We start from the raw sequence: 18,186 nt of genomic DNA, 5'->3' as shown, positions 1-18,186 counted from the left end.
AAAAAAGAAACATGGAGAGAAAAGAGGCCAAAGTTGCCCGGGGCTCTTTGGTTGCCGACATCTTCGCACACTAAGGGCAACAAACTTTCAGTCTGAATAGAGGAAAAAATACACCCATCGAACGTTGGTTTGATGACTGTTACCGTTGCCCGTTGCCTTTATAGGACTCATAATAACTACACTCATCGGTCGGCCGACAAACAAACGGTGCCTTTGGCTATTTTTTTTTTTTAAGTTGTATCAATAAATGCCCTGATAACCCAGCCCCAATGGCGGTCATATCGTGTGTCACAATATTAAGCCCAGTATTTTTTAAGTAACCTAATCGCTTCATCAGGGTTATAGTTACTTTAATTCAAGGAGCCTGACTAAACTGATATGTAAACCAGGGCCTCTCACTACACTCTCACCTTTGGGCTACCCAAAACAAACCACCAAAGGGGCTTCATCAATCAAACAATATAAATAAATACACATTGAAATATACAGAGACAAAAACACTCACCTTTTAGGTCTGTTGGGTTAAATAAATTGCAGATCGGATAGTTTTTTTTCCACACACTAAGGTGTGAAGGGAAGGTAAAACAACACACTACTCGAACACACCAAACGGCTTAATGGGCCATACATTCGATACAGACTACTACTTTTCCCGCACACGCCCTCATGCGGATTTTTGCCGAACGGCGGTATTTCTTATTTAATTGACAGAATATTTGTTAAAAGATTTTATTACAAAAAATTACAATTATTGAAATGTTGTTTTGTTTTAACCCTAAAACTACATTACATCGTTTTATACTAGACATGAGAAGTAATAGTTGGCAACAGCGTCAGTCGAAACGGCAACTAGGAACTTAAGCGGGAAATCACCAAATCAAGAATGAACAATGAACAATAACAACATGTCCAAAATAAACGACAAGTTTCCTGAAAGTCGGAAATCTTTTTTAGAGCTTGGAAAACTGCTCAAATGTGAAGCATGGTACGTCTGTTTTTAATTTTCATTTAGAAATTTATATTTGACGTATGTTTTATCATTTGACAGCCAAATGCTGGCATGCAATCCACATGTTCTGGGAGGATGTGATCACATATTCTGTCTGTCTTGTGCCAATCTTCATTCTGGTAAACCATGTCCAAAATGTGGAATTTTTTCAGAACCTGGCATCTGTAGACCAGATCTCAAAATTGAGAATCTTCTCAAAGCTTACCTACCAATGGCCAAGTTTCTTGGAATTGATGTAACAGATACGTGTGAAAATGATGTTGTCAACAACAATGAATCAAGTGTAAAACCTGTCGCAATAACACCATCAGCTGCAAGCCGATCCTCTAAATCATCTAAAAATGTAATGAAAACTGAAAATTTTGCCAGTCCAGTTCAAATTGTAAAGAAGCGTGAAAGGGCTGTAAGCCTCAATGAGAGCCTCAATAGTACCATCAGTGGAACACCTGCATCGAAGATAAACAAGCGTAATCAAAAAGGGGAAACTTTGCTGCATGTGGTAAGTGTCAATGATATGGTTTAGTATTTTTCTTATTTTATCTCCTTCCTTTTATTGTAATTAGGCCTGTCTCAAGCTGGACATTCAAAAAGTCAAGGAACTTTTAGGGCTTGGGGTTAATACAAACACACAGGATAATGCTGGGTGGACTCCATTGGTAATAGTATAACTACTACGTATTTCACAGCAGGTGGCTTTATTCTTAGTTTTTAGCATGAAGTAGTGAGTTCTGGGAATGAAGCGCTTGTGACTCTGCTTTTGGAAAATGGTGCAAACCCCAATATTCCTGGTGGGCATAATGAAACTCCTCTTCACGATGCCGTTGCTAGCAAACAAACAGCTATTGTCCGACTTCTTGTGTCGTATGGCGCCGATGTGAATGCTCGGAATAGTCGAGGTCTCACTCCAAAGTAAAACAAACCAAATGTTCATGTTTCAAGTTCCGTTTCTACTATGCATACATTTTTCTTTCAGGGACATGTATTCAAAAGCGGACGAAGACATGAAAGCTGCTCTCGAGTCTTCCACGATTGTTCATTCAACACACAGCTATGCCGAAAGGACAACTTCACAGATAATACAGCTTTTTGTACTCAACCCGGAAAAAAAGTCTCAGCCAAGACTCAATAAACTTGCTCGCACACTCAGTTTCAAGTTGGTTTCAACTTACTCGAGTCAAGTGACTCATGTCGCTCTGCGCTTGGATGATCCTAGCAACGTCATCAAGGCTAACCCGCATTTCTATTCTGCAGTTCTCCAGGGACACTTCATCGTCGATTTTAAATGTTTGTCTCTTATTAAATATTTTTAATGCGCTTATACTAATCATAACATTTAATTTAGGGATAGAGGAAAGCGAGAAGCTGGAACGCTTAACAGATCCATATCTACACGAAATTGACGGGACTTTGAGTCGTGCACCATCAGACGGAGCCCCAGGCCGGTTGAATATCGCCAATCAGCTCCCAGGCTTATTCAACAATTGTTTCTTCTATCTCAACGGCATTTTCTCTACGCCTAGTAAAGCCGACATTACTCAATGGATAAGGCACGGTGGAGGTACAGTGTTAACACGCAGTCCAAATCCAGAATGTATCCTTCCGGGTGAGAAGATACCTTATCACGCTGCACCAAAAGGTCTTTTGGCTCAATGCTCTCATTTCATTCTGTATGATTTAAACGCCAAAACGCAGCCTTCTCTCAAGTACAACATGTCACACGTTAAGACACTATCTGTGGATTGGCTTGTCGCCTGTATAGAGAATTTTCTCCTGGTTGATCCTTTCGATTTCTGACGTTGTTTAGTCCAGACACACGCTTTTTAATTCATGTAAAATTTGAGGTTTTTCTTATTAATGAAATGCTCAATTAATAAAAACTTTTTTGGCGTTTAAAAAGTTTAATGAAAACCTCTGACTAGCCCCAACTACAAACGGGCAGCTGACCTGGATGGTTGAAATCTCAACAGCTAGCGGAACACATTCACGCACACAAACACACAGGATAGAGGGGAATGGGTATTTTTTTCTTGTTAATTTTAATAGTCGGCCAATAATGCCATACTGTTCATTTTCAAATTTTACTTCCAGGCTTGTCGAAGTGATTTTTTGGACGCCAACCGTTTGGTGATGAAAGAAGCCAGCGTCAATCCGGTCAAAACCAATGCGATAAAACCATATTCAAAGTCATCATTGAGAACGTCAAAGGTTCGCGAGGGCGTCACGTGAGTGAAGAAAATGTCTGTAAAACAGATAAGGAAAAATTGGAGATATTTTTCGATTAAAATTAAATTGAAATAATACCCAAGCCGCAGGCAAAGACCATTGCAGTAGATTCTAGTGAAGACGGGGTAACGTGAATTTTCTTTATGTTGAAAACTGTCTGATTGTAATTGACGATGGCTTCAGCCGGGATAGGCAGTTCGGGCAAATAAGGCATGATACCTTGACAGAATATGGGTGTAATGGTGATACAGTAATAAATAATAACAAGATAAGAACGGAATATACCTTCTTCGCGCATTTCAGGTGTAGCGGCAGCCACAACTGGTCGGCGAGGGTCCAAGAAAACGCGTGGCATTTCTTGTATCCAGCCATTTGAAAGTCCAACTACATAAAAGTAAGTGTTAAACATAGTCCGAACATAAATTGACGCCATATAAAAAAAAAAAGTCGAATTTATGATGACACTCACGCAAAATATGTTTGGCCGTCATTCCCTGTTCGGAGAAAGTATCTTTCATTGCCGTGATGTGGGCCGGGTAGATGTACGCCTGTCTGTCCACCAGAGGTTGAGGCGCCGAAAAAGAAGAAAACGCTGTGCTGTTGCTTTGCGTTTGTCCTTCGAACAGCTCGAGCGAACTCAACTCGGTCCTGCGGTATTTTTCGTTGTAATAAGAGTAGACGATCCAATTCTCGGCGTAGACTACATGGTAAGGCGACTGAACGCGGCGATGAGAAGTGGAAAAGACCACAGCTCCAGAGACTACGTCAATCAAATAAAGATTGAAATAACCACGATGGTGCGGGTGATTCGTTCCGGCAGTCGCCACCACCACCATGTTAGGGTTTAGGTATTTGTAGAGAACGCTTCGATCGGCCAATACGCGGCCTTGCGAAAATACCTGGATTAATGCATTAAAATGTTAAATCAGAAATACCAAGAACAAATAGTTAACTATCGTTTTATTATACCTTCTCTTCTGGGTGACGAGAGACGATGGAAACGATTTCTTCCTCCACCACGTCATTCGATGAGCAAAGTTGTAACTGCCAAACAGGGGCAGAAGAGAGATGGTCAGTCGTGCTTTTGGCAAGCGAGTAACCACGTAGCACGCAGCTCTTTGTGTCGGCTACAAACACGAACAAGTTGTCGGACATTTTTACTACGTGGCTTAGCGCTGATTCGGTCGGTGGAAACACGTGTGGAACAGCAGATTCATCGAGAAGCAACAACGGTTTAATGTACTCGGTTTCTTCATTCTGAGGTAAAAGTAGAGCCTGCTGCACATTGAAGCCCAGGTTGACGTAGCCTTCGCTACCAAAGTTTCCTGGTTCACCAGTTATTGGATGAAAGACGAACAAAATGCCTTGTTTGGAAGTGGAACTCTTGGCCAAAATGATACACTGAGGCTCCAGTGGGTAGTGAATGCTGGTGCGCTGGACGTACAGGCGAAGTTTGTCAGTGTTGACATTCTTCAGCAATCGCTGCCAAACGATCCGGCCAGACAATGTGTCCATGGCGAACAATTTACCCGGACGAGTGACGATGAGGATCAATTTATGCAAGCCAAAGCGATCACGTTCAAGTGCTCTGTTGTTACTTCCGACAGCATCACGACGAACAAAATTGATCTGTCCGGCCATGAGCTGTTGGGCAATTATCAAGAGCTGCCTAAACTGGGAACTCAGCCGTCTGATGGTGTGTCCAAAGATGCCGCCCAATACCTGATCTGAACCGAATTCTTCTTCGATGGACGCTTCAATGGACGAAACAGGAAGATCGACTATTTCCACTTGAATGATGGAAGTCAAAGATTCTTCGCGACTCCAATAAACTTCTTTCTTGCTACCTGTAGTGTGAGAAAATTCATATAAAAGCTGCGTTTTTACACGTAATATGGTTCATACCGTAATGAAAGGAATCATCGGTGGTACCAATGGCGTAACGATAACTGAGATCTCCGTTGGCTTTTCTCATTAGAAAAGTGGAAAGCAGATTAGCTTCGCCCACCTCTTCCGGTAGCTTTACCGTCCCACTGACATCTTCAAGCATACGGTCGGCTTCCAAATCGTAAATTCTGATTAAATAATCTTTTTCTTGTTTCACCAAGCCGGACATGTATCTCTGTTGAGCTTCAGCGTCTTTAACTGATGGGACGCTCACCAGTACTGTTTCACTGGGCCATTCAGCGCCGATTCTTTGGAGTCCCTCGTCAGTTACTTTGTATACGGAAAGTGTGTCTGTCGTCCTCAAAGACACGAGATTCCTGCTGACGCTGCTGAAAACGGCCGATTGGCCAGCACCTACAGCAACGCCAAGGTCTGAAAACTGAATCCGTTGATGAGAATCGGAGTTCGTCACATCTACGACGTTGACGGCGTCGTCGTGAGGATGTAGGCACACCAAGTGAGGAAACACCAGCTGGCAATCAGTTCCGGGAGTGAACCACGGCAACTCAATGGTCGGTGAAACATTCTCTGTTCCACTGTTGGAGCTATACTCAGTTAAGAGCAGCTCATAGCCAGACTTGGAAGGGTTGATTTCAACCAATACTATATCACGTGTTGAAGCAGCCCATTTGCTGACAATAGGTTGGCTCTCCTTGGCGACAGTTGCTTCCCACTGAAGGATTCCCGAGGACATATCAAACACTCTCACAGTAGTTGGAGAACTGCTGATGGATGCTACTTTTCCGTTATTTAATACAAAAAGAGAAGAGATTTTGCTCTTTGGTCCATTCCCAAGTAGATGGCGCCATTCAATTTTTCCTAAACAATAATTTTTCAGGTCATGCATTCTCATCAAATTATGAAAAATGAAAGAAATACCTGTCCCAGCATGAAGGAGAGCGAGCACATTTTCTTCTGTTCCTACAACTATTTTCTTTCCTGTTGAATCAAAAATTGCATGGCTGACTTTTCCTATATACTGCTGGCGCCTACACAGAAAATCATGAAAAAAACGTTAGATTTCGTCTAATTAAAAAAAATGTCGATGAGAAGCCTCTCACGTACCAATCAAATTTCCCAATCTGGTCTTCATACAGACCGTTGATTGCTTGTATAAGAATAAATACTATAAATAATGACGAGAAATAGGTTTTCATTTCGAAAACCTGCAAATTTATTTTAAGTTAACAAATTCGTTTTCGTGAATGTCAAAGAACAGACGGAAATACGGAAGTTCGGAAGCGAATGGAAAATTGACAGGACCGGCTATAAAGTAATTGAAGGTTAGGCTAAACAGTAGGTTTCAGTTCGGCCGCTCGGTAATCAAGTCGTCGTCTGTCTAGACCGTCTAGCTGTTTTCTTGAACTTGAGTTCTTCACTTCTTGTTCTTGTGTGCATCATTCATTTCCCCTAAAGAAAATCACTTACAAATGGTAGATACTTTAAATCTTAGAAAACTATAATGAGCTTGTGTATTACTTTGTTTGTTTTTTACAGCTTTTTTAAATCACAGCATACACAATATATTTGGAGTAGTCTAGCAGCCAAATCCAGCAGGTAAAATTTTTGCATTGTCAGATTAGAAAAGATTTCCAATAGAAATTCGAGTCATTTTTAGAAGTGTTTTTTTCCACGAAGGTAAGGCTTCGGCATTTCGACTGTACGTCCCACCAATCAGTCATATTTCGATAAGTCTTCGAGGGAATTGTGGAATCGTGAAGTAAATCACACAACCGACACATTCCCTCCCTGGTATCGTCGGGGCCTACACTGGCATAGTGCTTTTTCCACCAGAAATATTCATTGTATAGCGTGTCGTTTCCATCTAGCAAAGTCAGATAATCGGCCAACTCCCTGACGGACTGATAATCGGCTGCGTTGATGTGAGAGTGTGGGGGAGCCATTCGTGCGTGGTGGCCGTGTAGATCAAAGACGATCGGAATTATGTGGTAGCGCATCTGATCGAAAAACTTTTCCGTGACATAATCTTCGCACAAAGTGTTTTCCAGTGAAAGGTAGAATTTGTAATCACGCTCCAGCATTTGACGGCACAATTCGGGATTTGAACGAGAGCAACTCATATTCCCGCACTGCCCATAGATGTCGACATCAATGAAAGTTTTCAGGCGATCGACGTATTCGTTTCGAGCGCTTAAAGATTTGCAATTGGAGACGAACCAAGCCAGCTTCTTGGTTTTTCCAGTTGCGTAATTGACTGCTGAATCGAGATGGGTTTCCTGCAATAGTCGCGGTAATGTCTGTGGATCGAACTGTGACGAGTCAAAAATAACGGCTTGATTAGCGGACTTGAACCAGCCATATGGATTGACAATATCCGAATCTCTGCGGTACGTCATTGTGCGATTGAAAAACTTTGCCATTGATTTAGTGTCCACAAATCTCCATGCAGATGACTCCATACTTAAGAAGATGTAGTGCTGATGTGGCCATCTTTTCATGGGCACATCGTTTGGCGTCCAACCGTGTTGATGAAAGATGATAGCATCGTAATATTTTAACGTATCCCAATCGACAATACGCTCACGGTTGATTATGTCGCATTGGTATGGACAATGTGAAAGGCGAAGGGCTTGACTGTCCGATGAAATACCGGCCGGTCCTTGTCCAACTCCGACTCTGATGCGATTTTGTCCTTTGCGCAATGTGTAGTGTTCATACCAGAATAGAATCTTTTTCACAGGCTCCTGACTAGGTTTGCCATTATTGTTGACAGAAAATAACTTCTCGTTTTCTTCATTTGTATAGAATGCCACTTTGTTGTAAAATCGTGTCAAAAGAACAATTATCAAAATTCCAACTACGAAGCGACGATACTGTGACATTTCGTTAGACCACTAATAAAAACCAGAAAATCATTCCGATTTCGTTTGCAAGCAATGGGAAAACGCTATATGGTGCCTCTTACATGTTCCCAGTTCTGCTTCAGGTAACCTAGAAAAGTAATGTAACCTTAAATTAATCAGTTGTCTAGTTTAGAATTGTGCTGTTGATATCATACCAATTGTGTTCGCAGACGGCGTGTCGTTTTCAAATTATGTTCGATAGATGTTGAAACATAAATTTACGACAAGAAGAATAAGAAGGTATTCAGTGTGCTTTAAAACGTCAAAGTCAACCAGAGGAACAACATCACAATAAGAGCCACCTGTCGCTGCTTTAGGAACCCTGAAACAGGTTTTAACCAGGTTTTAACTTTTAACGTAGCGACTGAATACGGAACATTTTCATGTTTTGCCCCCGGCCAGGAATAATCCCCAACAGACTGGACGAATGTGTAAACATTGATACACTTTCAGTTTTGTGCATAGACCTTATTAGAATCCAAAGGTATGAGTCAAACCGACAGTGCCGACACCCGAGCGTCGCGTTGTAGTGTGAAGGGGTGCCGTGAACAGAAGATTTTTATTTGGCTCGCCCCACAGTACAAGAAGGTCGGCTTTTCGCTTAATCGTGCCCGAGGGAAGAAAAGGGAGAAAAGAAAAGTCTGGTCCCCTCTTTTTTTCATTCTTTCCTTTCCTACTCACACTCACACTACAGTTAAATGTCCGCATCTGGCATCTCTGCAATTGCAAAGAGCCAATCAGCCAAGTCAAGGCGAAAGCGGCAGAAGTCGACTGTGAACTTGTGAATGCAAAATGTTAAGTCATTAAAACAACATTGTGTGCAGAATCTTGAATAAAGAAAAAGCGGTACCAGATCCGAGATCGACTTGACAAGTCTATAGAATGTCTATGATTAACAAATAAACAAATCACGCCACTTCAGTACATCTTCTTACCTTTATTGATGCTCCGGTTCCAGTAGACTTGTCTTTTTATTTAGTCTTTTTAATTTGTGTGCAGAAAAAAGAATCACAAACCAAGAGACAACAGAAACGATAAGTTGTTTGGGATTTAGACTTTCTTTATCGTCATTCGTCACGCAGCTCAAATTCGACCGGGCTGGTGAAAAATCACAAATATAGACCTTATTAAGATCCAAAGGTATGGGTCAAGCCGACCCCTTAGCGGCGCGTTGCAGTGTGAAGGGGTGCCGTGAACAGGAGATTTTTATTTGGCTCGGCCCATGGTGTTGCTCGCAGGACTTTTCGGGTTAATCGTGCCCGAGGGAAGAAAAGGGAGAAAAGGAAAGTCTGGTCCCCTCTTTTTTTCATTCTTTCCTTTTTCCTTTTTCTTCCCTCGGGCACGATTAACCCGAAAAGTCCTGCGAGCAACACCATGGGCCGAGCCAAATAAAAATCTCCTGTTCACGGCACCCCTTCACACTGCAACGCGCCGCTAAGGGGTCGGCTTGACCCATACCTTTGGATCTTAATAAAGTCTATACCAAATAAAGGAATATGTGGTAAGGATTAGGGAACGTACTGGCGAGCCATCAGAGACCAGGCTCGATCTTCCGGTATCGGCATTCGACATGCCGTGTAATTCTAATTAATTGAATTATAACTTACCAATCAAGTAACTACTATTTAAATTAATGAAACGTGAAATCTTTGTGAGGTCGCCTATTAACTCCAGGAGTTGTTGAAAGCCTCCCTCTGGGCTCTGGCTCTCCTTCCAGAAGCCCGAACTCTGAAGGGAACCTGTCGACGTAAGCCGCGTAGCCAATAACAGAAGATATGATTACAATACAGCTATTCTAGTCAATTAAGCAAATTACTTTCCATTTATAATTCAACTCTAAAAGTGTGTAGGAATTGAATGAAGTAACTTTGTGAGGACGCCAGGATTTTACAATAGAATTCATCCCCAAACAAGCTTTTATTGACAAAATCATTGCTGGGGCATAACACTTCGATCGTCGAACTGCTTCTGGATTGTGCGCTCCATGGCGTTCAGAAATAATGACATTGTATTATTTGGAGTATCGATACTATTAATGAAGACCGAACAAGTGAGAAACGGAATTTTCCGCAAAGTTCGACCGCTCAGCCCTTGGCTCAACCTGAATTAAATATTTAGATTGTCATTTTATTCTTAAACAAATCAAATATATACAATGCACAATTGTTATTTACTTGGAAAGACTCCACAGTTTCATGGTGTGACTGTCCGTTATTCCATCGAAACATACTTTTTCTAAATCTTGAATCGCTTTTAAGGAGCCGATGGTTTTCAAAATTTCCGTCTAAAATATTTGTACAAATGAAACAAATGGACGTAACAAAATCATGTGTTTACTTACTCTTATCAACTCCAGAAGACAAGAATAATATATCGCATATATTGCACGAGGAGTGGGAGGTCCGATATATTGTTTGATATCTGCACGATCAACAAAGGCTAAATCTATTGTTTCCGATATATTGGATGTTGAGAGGATTAGTACATTGGGAAAGCTGTAACAAAAGAAATAGTTTTTGTTGTTAAATGGTAAAAAAAAAACCTTAGAAGATTGTAATAAATACCGTTTAATTTGATCTATTTGAGTCAAGAGTGCGTTGACTACCCGAACGCTATCAGATGGCTCGTTACCACTGCCTGAGGACTGACGAGCACGCGCCAAACTTTCAACTTCGTCGATAAGTACGATTACTAAACAGTCTGGATCTTCTACCAGTTCTTGAATTCGGGCAAACATTTTCATCACAAGCTTGCCACTCTAAAATCATACAGACATACATAAATGAAATTTAATAGAGATTACTTATTCACAAAATAACAAAATAACTTGCCTCAGAAAACCATTTTGAGAAAAGACTATGAGAATTGATCTCAACCAGCTGGGAGTTTAAATATCTGTGACTTAATCTTATGGCCATTTTCTGAGCGAGAGCTTTACACAAGGAAGTTTTCCCAGTTCCCGGAGGACCATGAAGAAGAACAACTCTATTCCAGCTTATTATATTACTGTTAACCCCACGATCAGAAAACAGCATAGTGGTTTGTACAAAATTGAGCAATTCCACTTTAACATTAGTGTCATATATTAATGTTTCCCAAAGCCCGTGGAACTCTGAAGAAGGAAGTTGCCAATGTGTGGCAGCTGGTACTTGATCCTCTTTGTCATCAAGTTCTTGTAATTCAGGACCACTGTCTTCAATTGTAAAAATGTGGTACTGGTGCTCAACAGTGCCATTACATACCTTGAATAAAAAGAAGTTCAATAATATGGTGTAAATCAATCAATTGAAAGTAATATTTCTTACAGAAATGTTTCCTCCCATGTTTGTGTCATCGTGAAAGGTTATTGAATCCACATTTGAGCACAATACATCTATTTCATTAGTTTCTCCATGGTTTCTCCATTCTTTGATACCATATTTTTCCACATATTCTTTCAACGAGGGATTTAGCTGTTCTCGTGTTAACCGACTGAAGTAAAAATGTATTAGAAAACTTTAAAAATGCAATCAACTAATTATTACAACTTGTTACCTGGATAATTTTTGAACTACTTCAACATTGATAATTGTATGAATTTGATTACCATTCATTTTGTGATGATACAAAATTAACTGAATAAGAATAAAACAATAACTGAAGCTTTTAATTTAAAGGAACAGTTTGTAAGTATGTAACATTGATGAGAAACTGAAAATGAATTCGAAATTGTTGGCCAGCTGTTTTCTCTTGCCAGATATACATCTAATAAATATAAAAATTTTTGATATTTAAAAAAATAATAACATTAAATAATTTAAAATAAAATCTGAATGATTTGAATATAAATTCGGTTTTTGAAGTAAAGTTTAAATAATTTTATTACATTTGGCAATTTCCAAAGCAAAGCTCCTGTCGCCTCCTCTTGCTGTCCGCCATTGCACTCAACGTGTTTCTTTCCACTGATCGCTGTTAACCAAGGTATTAGTTTCTAGTTTACTCTTGCCTTTTCAGCTAGCAAAATAATCTTTTTTTCTTGTATTAGACATCAATCAACATGCAGAACGACGCCGGAGAAAACGTTGATTTGTACATCCCTCGTAAATGGTAACAATAAATTGTCTAGCCGAATCAAGTTTCGGGATTTTCTTAACACATTTTTCTTACTCGTAATTTTTCAGTTCTGCAAGTAACAGAATCATTCATGCTAAAGATCATGCTTCAATCCAAATCAATGTTGCCGACGTAGATGAGAAGACTGGCATGGCTCTACCCACCTTCAAGACCTATGCCATCTGTGGTTCTATTCGCCGAATGGTAATCCTCAGCTACATGTTGTGCTGAATTGTTAACTAATTATAGTATGGTTTCACAGGGAGAATCAGATGACTGCATTAACCGACTAGCCAAGAAGGATGGAGTTCTTGCCAAGTATGTCTTGCTACCAAAATTCACAAGTTACCATTTACTGATAATTTCTTATTATTACAGGAATTTCTAAATTTTTGATTGTCAAGTTCTGGATGGGTTGAATGAAAATACATTTTTTCTACCCAAATTTCATACCTTTTTCTAAATCAATTATTTTAAAACACTTGTTAAAGAAAATGTCAGATACCCTATGAAATATTTTAATTTAGTACGCAATCTTGTATATATTCTCATACGCCGTTCTACTGTTATTGTACAGTCATCGCGAAACAAAAGTTGGGTCGTACAAAAAACAAGAATTTACCTCTGAAGATGGGGATCAACAAAACGGAAAATGGCGATGGGAAAAATCTATCTAGTGGTATGGGAAGCTGAAAGAAACGTGTTGTACTTCGAAAACATAATCAGGCAAGAAAGGTAATGGAAATAGGGAAATCAACAAGATGTTCACACAGCTAATTCAAACATTCAATATTGCAAAACTGTACAAAAACATTTTCAGGAAACAAGTCTACACACGCGATATATATTCGAATTCCAAATGATGACGACGGTGTCAAAGTAGTCGGGGGTAGAAACGGTTTACCTTACATTTCAAAAGTCTTTAGCATGAAATTATTTCGTAAAACCATTTCAATTACCATCGTGCGGTTGCGATAGAGAAAACAGAAAAAAGGAACAAAGAAGAAAACGAGATTAAGCGACGATGACGATTTGAACATTAGGAGAAAAATATAACTTTTCACTTTTTTCTTTCACAAAATACGAGAAAAAACATTGATCAGTCGACGGTTTGGCCTGAACTAATTCATACTACTTTCAGCCTCTTCTTCCGTTTTCAAGGCGAAGAGACAATTCCAAAACAGAATTGAGTGCGAAGGGGAGTGGGGGGGGAATAACGAGACAATCAAGAGACTAAACCAGTTTACAGGCCAACGGTTGATGAACAGGTGGCATTCAGCACAAGACGACAGGAGTGATAGCCCTTGCACGTCTCAGTATAACAAAAATGAAAAAAATAGGTAATAAGCAATGCTATTCACAGAAAATTTCGGTCGACACTTTTGCTTCCGAACAAGAACTGCCGTGTGCTGAACTTGGGCTGGCAAAATACAGAAGAGATTGGGACAACAATCTGAGAAGAGAGGACATGGCACTTTGTGTAGTTTCTGGAAGCTGCGCGTTAACTCACGCCACTTGACCACAAAAACTGACACCGGACATAGAGCACTTATTGGAGTCGCTCAATAAATTTCCTTTTTTTTTCCCTTGTCCCGAAAGGCCATCACTTCCTTGGCTCTCACACTAACACACACAAAAAAATAGACACGCGCACAAATCAGTTGCTCAAGGCCAACTAATTGGGATTTTGTTTTCCTGCAACACGAACTGTGACGCTTCAAACCATACGGACGCAAGAGACACAGGCACACAATTACATCGGCATTCAATTCAAATGGAGGAGAGAAAAAAAAAACACTATCGAGAATCGGCTAGCAAAACTAAAGACAATTAACAAAGGAAAGGGGAAAAAATAAAGATTTGAATATGTTGTGTGTCGATCAAGTTATTTCACACCATAGCGTCTTTAATATGATGGGGGCCAAATCTTTTCTGACAATATCTCAAACCCGAATATTTTCGGTGTCGGCTTAATACGAACAACCGTTTTGATTCTACACTTTTTGCTTCGTCGTTTACAAAAGGATAAACGCGTTCGCAGATGATGAAGGTAGCAGATGTCCGGAGGGCGAGGCACAAGCTCCGTTTCACCAACGTTAGTAAAAACACACATCCTCGATCCACTACGATGCGGCCAATAGAAGACAATTAAATGTCTGCTCACCGCTGGCTTCAACTTGAATAGCAAATATTGAAATTAAAATCCATTTGAAAAATGACAACGTCTACGAACATTTACCTCGAATAGATGCCATAAGATGTTGAACGACCTGTTAATTGACCATCACTGTATGAGACTCTACGGGCGCTGCCGAGTCGTAAAGTGTGTCGGTGTCTTGCGTAGACTCTCCCTGTAGTTGGCACTGGTTGGTTAACGTGCCGGCCCCGCAGTCGCAAAAAAAGCGATCGTGACGGATAAACTCCACGTCGTGCCCGGCATGACACGTTTTGATGCAATTGACGCAAATAGCGTTCCGGTCCGTTGTGTTGCAGGTGCGACAGCGGTAGAAATCGTGCATCGGGAAAGATGTGTAGGAAGAGATCTTGTAAAGACACTGACCACCATTCACGGCCTTTTCAACCGCGTCTTGGTTATTAAAGATCTTGTTCCCTGTTTTGATTGATTTAAAAAAACAAAACATAAAGATCTATAGTAAAATGAAGATAGTACGTATATACACACCTTTACAAATAGGTGTGACACCCGATGCCAGGCACAATCCCCCAAATCGGTTGTTGAAGATCTGGTTGAATTCTAATGTGGCCGTCGCGTTGTTAGTAATCTCGATGCCCGCCGCTAGCCCGTCGAAAATACGATTTCGCCGAAGGATCGGGTGCGATTGCGTTGAGATCAAAACTCCGGCCTGCGCGTTGCGGAAGATATCGTTTTCTTCCAAGATTCCTTTACCACCGTTAAAGATGCAGATTCCACCGTCTCTTCCGTCGTAGATTTTATTGCGCTGTTCAAAAAGAAACACAAACGGTAAAGCACAGTGCACATTTCTAACTTAATAATCTAAAATTAACTTACTTTTAAAGTGGGATTCGAGTCTGTTTTTATCCAGACTCCAGCCATTGCATTATCAAAGATTTCGTTCTGTTCCAACAGGCCGAGTCCTCCATTGTAGACGAGAACTCCACCGTTTTGTCCACCCCAAATCTTGTTCCGGCGAATGATGGGATTGCTCCCCGTTCGAATCTGCACACCACTGTACAGATGGTTGAAGATGTCGTTGTCTTCGAGACGGCCATGTCCATTATCGTAAAAATAGACCCCCACTTGCTTGCCAGAATGAATTCGGTTTCGCCTTAAAACAGGAGTCGATCCTGATGAGGTGTAAAAAATGGGTTAATTCAATTCAAAGGAGAAGTACAATTATCAGTTATTTACCTGTGGTTATCCAGACTCCAGCCAGGGTATTGGCGTAAACTTCATTTTCTTCTATGAGTCCCTGGCCCTTTTCGTGGACGTAGATGCCACCGTGTTGGCCGTGATGGATTTTATTGTGCCGCACGATTGGATCACTGTTGGTGCGGATCTGTATGCCTGCCAAAGCGTTGCCGTAAATATTGTTGTGCTCAATCAGACCGCGGCCTTCTCCAAATATGTAAACGCCACCTTGGTGGCCGTTGTAGATTTCATTCCGACGGATGGTCGGATTTGAATTTGAGGTGATCCAAACGCCCGCAAAGTTGTTGGAATGAATCCGGTTTTCAATGAATTGGCCCTGACCGGATTCGTGAACGTAAATGCCCCCCGTTTGACCGTGATGGATTTCACACCGCACCACAGTCGGGTTTGCTCCTGCTATTAAATTCAAATTAAGACACAATCAGATTTGTTAGCGAAACAAGGGACGCATTGAAAAATCGACACAAGTCACAAACCTTTCACTTCAAAGCCGGCGATTCTGTTGTTGTGGATATTGTTACTCTCAAAATAGCCTAATCCGTTGTCGAAGGTGAAGATGCCGACGTCTCGGCCGTGATGGATATGATTCCTTCTCATAACCGGATTGGCGTGATTTTTCACCCAGATGCCCGCCAGAGCGTTGCGGCTGATTTCGTTGTCCTCATAAAGACCCTGAGCGTGGTCGGTGATGTAAAGGCCAACGTTCTCGCAGTCGGATATGTCGCAACGGCGGATAATGGGTTCCGCACCAGACCCGGTTACACATACAGCGGCGCCCACTGCAACATTCGGAGAAAAAAAGATTGACTCACAACACAATGACCAATACAAATGACGACGAAAACATACCGACGGAGCTGCTGCGGATGATGCAATGGTCGATAACGGGTGAGCAATTCTCTCCAATTTCAAGGCAGTAATGTTTGTGATGCGGAACAGACGATGAGATATCTGGACTGAACTTGAGCGTGACGTAGCCCAGGTAGGAAGATCTCGCACCTTCCATAAACGTCACCGTCGATTCCGTGTCTCGTTCGATGGTAACGTTTTCGGCCACGTTACCCGAAGAACAACCTAAAATGTTGACGTTGTTCTCCACTACCAGGTATTCGCGCTGGTAGGATCCCTTGTGCACGAACACGAGCGGACTCTCAGCGTCGTCGAAAAATTCCAGCGCCGACTGGATCGTATCGAAATAGGCAATCGAACGACCTACAAGAATGGAAAAAGAGATGGAAAAATGATAAAACGTTTAAGCGACGCCAAAGACTTTCACGACAAACCTTTGTAGCGTGACGGGTATTTAAGGGCCTTTTCTTGAAATCCCGGCCTGACGTGGACGCCGTGATTGAGTTGTTTGAAGCTCTCTTTCCAAGGATTGTCGTATTCGGATTCTTCTATCGCTATAAATTCGTATTTGCAGATTCCCGTGTGAAACAATGGCGTGTCGTACTCAAAAACGCGCTGATACAACGTTTTCCTGTCGAAAGAGAAAAATGTTGATGAATCTCTGAATGATGTCTCGGAAATGTTTATACCAACATACCAAAGCTCGGTGTCGTTAGCTATACTCTGGAAACGTTTACAGACTTGACTGACCCGACATAAATCTCTCTCAAACAGATAACTGAATATGCATATGAGAACTTCATCAGGTAATTCATACTGGAGGTAATGAGCTGCACTTCTTTGCTCATCAACTGAGTTGCCATCTGCAAGATAATTTGAAAACAAATTAGGAGACAGCCAGGAGAAAACGAGAAATATTTGTCATACTCTCAGATGATGTGTAGCAGGTTCTTCTAGGCCTCTTTCTTGCAGGTAGCATACACGTTGCATAGCCACTGGGACCAGCTGCACAAGCTGAATTTGACGAAAGGCTGCCACTCGGATTGCAGCCTGACGGGTAGTTGGGTGCTACAGCAGCAGCGGCAGGATCATGATGTGGTGACTTGCGCCTCAGATCATAAGGTGGTTGGTGTCCAGCAGCTGAGGCCCCACCGGTGACTAAACCAACAGCCGAAGGGACAACAGGTTGAGGAGCAACAGATCCTGAGACTGGATTTTCATTGTTGGCTGACGATGCATTGTTTTGGAGATTTCCTTCACCTGCCCCTTCTTCCCCATCTAAGGAAAGTTTGTTATTGTTTAACACATTTTGAACGAGAGGTGAGATTGATGTGGGAGGAAGAATGGCGAGATGGACTTACCAGAGTTGACGCGGGAGTTATTGCTGGCAGCAGCACCTCTCTTGGTGCCCTTCCGTTTCGACCTTCTCAGGGAGTAGAGGGGTGAACGCAGCGAGGGACTGGGCATTTTGCTAACGATTTTCACGCTTTTCTTGGCGACAGCACAGTAAAACAGTGAAGAATGTCCAGATATGATGATAAACTTGCGAGAAACAATCACTACGGGAGGTTCATAATGCTTTTTTTCATGGGAATATCTCACTTTTTTAGTGTCAACACAACTTGTGACTGAGCGCATACACCATCGGCCATCTTGTACAATGTGTTCTGCTAGAGACATCTATGATCGAAAAAAGTAAATGGACGACAAATCTTTTCTTTCGTGGTAAATGCTTCAGGCAATGGCTTCTTTTCTTTCTTTCGGCTTTTTCCGTATGTGTGTTAGTCACA

The 18,186-nt window shown here is 41.4% G+C and overlaps 5 protein-coding genes and 1 long non-coding RNA gene across 7 annotated transcripts; 3 read left to right on the top strand and 3 right to left on the bottom strand.

The window, feature by feature from the left end:
• Positions 1–832: 832 nt before the first annotated feature.
• Positions 833–2,905, top strand: LOC124344153 (BRCA1-associated RING domain protein 1-like). The gene is made up of 6 exons (XM_046797618.1): positions 833–985; positions 1,049–1,508; positions 1,573–1,665; positions 1,722–1,918; positions 1,983–2,293; positions 2,352–2,905. Exons 1-6 carry the CDS (start codon positions 891–893, stop codon positions 2,801–2,803), a joined length of 1,608 nt encoding a protein of 535 aa, XP_046653574.1. The 5' UTR covers positions 833–890; the 3' UTR covers positions 2,804–2,905.
• LOC124344111 (ER membrane protein complex subunit 1-like) lies at positions 2,888–6,387 on the bottom strand. Its single transcript, XM_046797558.1, has 8 exons — positions 6,245–6,387; positions 6,059–6,168; positions 5,138–5,998; positions 4,202–5,079; positions 3,702–4,131; positions 3,518–3,616; positions 3,311–3,451; positions 2,888–3,248 (listed from the first exon to the last, which is right to left on the bottom strand). The coding sequence occupies exons 1-8, from the start codon at positions 6,334–6,336 to the stop codon at positions 3,088–3,090; spliced, it is 2,772 nt and encodes a 923-aa protein (XP_046653514.1). The 5' UTR covers positions 6,337–6,387; the 3' UTR covers positions 2,888–3,087.
• A 119-nt stretch (positions 6,388–6,506) lies between these two features.
• On the top strand, positions 6,507–9,054 carry LOC124344269. 2 transcript variants are annotated; one of them, XR_006919625.1, is made up of 4 exons: positions 6,507–6,612; positions 6,677–6,736; positions 6,818–8,126; positions 8,214–9,054. It is a non-coding gene; the product is annotated as an uncharacterized LOC124344269 (long non-coding RNA). The 2 variants fall into 2 exon arrangements; XR_006919624.1 differs by lacking the exon at positions 6,507–6,612 and having other exon boundaries at positions 6,686–6,736; positions 6,818–8,139.
• Positions 9,055–9,941: 887 nt separating this feature from the next.
• LOC124344176 (pachytene checkpoint protein 2 homolog) lies at positions 9,942–11,745 on the bottom strand. Its single transcript, XM_046797656.1, has 7 exons — positions 11,578–11,745; positions 11,349–11,514; positions 10,875–11,285; positions 10,608–10,801; positions 10,385–10,538; positions 10,218–10,327; positions 9,942–10,144 (listed from the first exon to the last, which is right to left on the bottom strand). The coding sequence occupies exons 1-7, from the start codon at positions 11,634–11,636 to the stop codon at positions 9,973–9,975; spliced, it is 1,266 nt and encodes a 421-aa protein (XP_046653612.1). The 5' UTR covers positions 11,637–11,745; the 3' UTR covers positions 9,942–9,972.
• Positions 11,746–11,916: 171 nt separating this feature from the next.
• On the top strand, positions 11,917–12,580 carry LOC124344255 (40S ribosomal protein S21-like). The gene is made up of 5 exons (XM_046797774.1): positions 11,917–12,003; positions 12,068–12,129; positions 12,204–12,339; positions 12,398–12,453; positions 12,514–12,580. The coding sequence occupies exons 2-5, from the start codon at positions 12,080–12,082 to the stop codon at positions 12,521–12,523; spliced, it is 252 nt and encodes an 83-aa protein (XP_046653730.1). The 5' UTR covers positions 11,917–12,003; positions 12,068–12,079; the 3' UTR covers positions 12,524–12,580.
• Positions 12,581–13,720: 1,140 nt separating this feature from the next.
• LOC124344104 (F-box only protein 11-like) lies at positions 13,721–18,075 on the bottom strand. The gene is made up of 11 exons (XM_046797548.1): positions 17,758–18,075; positions 17,324–17,674; positions 17,094–17,259; positions 16,831–17,027; positions 16,397–16,759; positions 16,024–16,326; positions 15,527–15,943; positions 15,167–15,462; positions 14,819–15,095; positions 14,375–14,746; positions 13,721–14,311 (listed from the first exon to the last, which is right to left on the bottom strand). Exons 1-10 carry the CDS (start codon positions 18,032–18,034, stop codon positions 14,409–14,411), a joined length of 2,985 nt encoding a protein of 994 aa, XP_046653504.1. The 5' UTR covers positions 18,035–18,075; the 3' UTR covers positions 13,721–14,311; positions 14,375–14,408.
• Positions 18,076–18,186: the final 111 nt, after the last annotated feature.

The sequence above is a fragment of the Daphnia pulicaria genome, chromosome 6, assembly GCF_021234035.1.
Source record: "Daphnia pulicaria isolate SC F1-1A chromosome 6, SC_F0-13Bv2, whole genome shotgun sequence".
Lineage (NCBI taxonomy): Eukaryota > Metazoa > Arthropoda > Branchiopoda > Diplostraca > Daphniidae > Daphnia > Daphnia pulicaria.
The sequence above is the reverse complement of the archived record's forward strand: the minus strand, read 5'-3'. Positions and strand labels throughout refer to the sequence as shown.

Coding starts and splice junctions, on each gene's coding strand:
- LOC124344153 (XM_046797618.1), top strand. CDS start 891: ATGAACAATAACAACATGTCCAAAATAAACGACAAGTTTCCTGAAAGT. Junction 986..1,048: donor CTGCTCAAATGTGAAGCATG/GTACGTCTGTTT, acceptor ATCATTTGACAG/CCAAATGCTGGCATGCAATC. Junction 1,919..1,982: donor AGTCGAGGTCTCACTCCAAA/GTAAAACAAACC, acceptor TTTTTCTTTCAG/GGACATGTATTCAAAAGCGG.
- LOC124344111 (XM_046797558.1), bottom strand. CDS start 6,336: ATGAAAACCTATTTCTCGTCATTATTTATAGTATTTATTCTTATACAA. Junction 5,999..6,058: donor TCTCCTTCATGCTGGGACAG/GTATTTCTTTCA, acceptor ATTATTGTTTAG/GAAAAATTGAATGGCGCCAT. Junction 4,132..4,201: donor CTCGTCACCCAGAAGAGAAG/GTATAATAAAAC, acceptor GCATTAATCCAG/GTATTTTCGCAAGGCCGCGT.
- LOC124344176 (XM_046797656.1), bottom strand. CDS start 11,636: ATGAATGGTAATCAAATTCATACAATTATCAATGTTGAAGTAGTTCAA. Junction 11,515..11,577: donor GTAGTTCAAAAATTATCCAG/GTAACAAGTTGT, acceptor TTTTTACTTCAG/TCGGTTAACACGAGAACAGC. Junction 10,539..10,607: donor CAAATAGATCAAATTAAACG/GTATTTATTACA, acceptor CTTTTGTTACAG/CTTTCCCAATGTACTAATCC.
- LOC124344255 (XM_046797774.1), top strand. CDS start 12,080: ATGCAGAACGACGCCGGAGAAAACGTTGATTTGTACATCCCTCGTAAA. Junction 12,130..12,203: donor TTGTACATCCCTCGTAAATG/GTAACAATAAAT, acceptor GTAATTTTTCAG/TTCTGCAAGTAACAGAATCA. Junction 12,340..12,397: donor GTGGTTCTATTCGCCGAATG/GTAATCCTCAGC, acceptor ATGGTTTCACAG/GGAGAATCAGATGACTGCAT.
- LOC124344104 (XM_046797548.1), bottom strand. CDS start 18,034: ATGCGCTCAGTCACAAGTTGTGTTGACACTAAAAAAGTGAGATATTCC. Junction 16,327..16,396: donor CATCCGCAGCAGCTCCGTCG/GTATGTTTTCGT, acceptor CGAATGTTGCAG/TGGGCGCCGCTGTATGTGTA. Junction 15,096..15,166: donor ACTCGAATCCCACTTTAAAA/GTAAGTTAATTT, acceptor CTTTTTGAACAG/CGCAATAAAATCTACGACGG.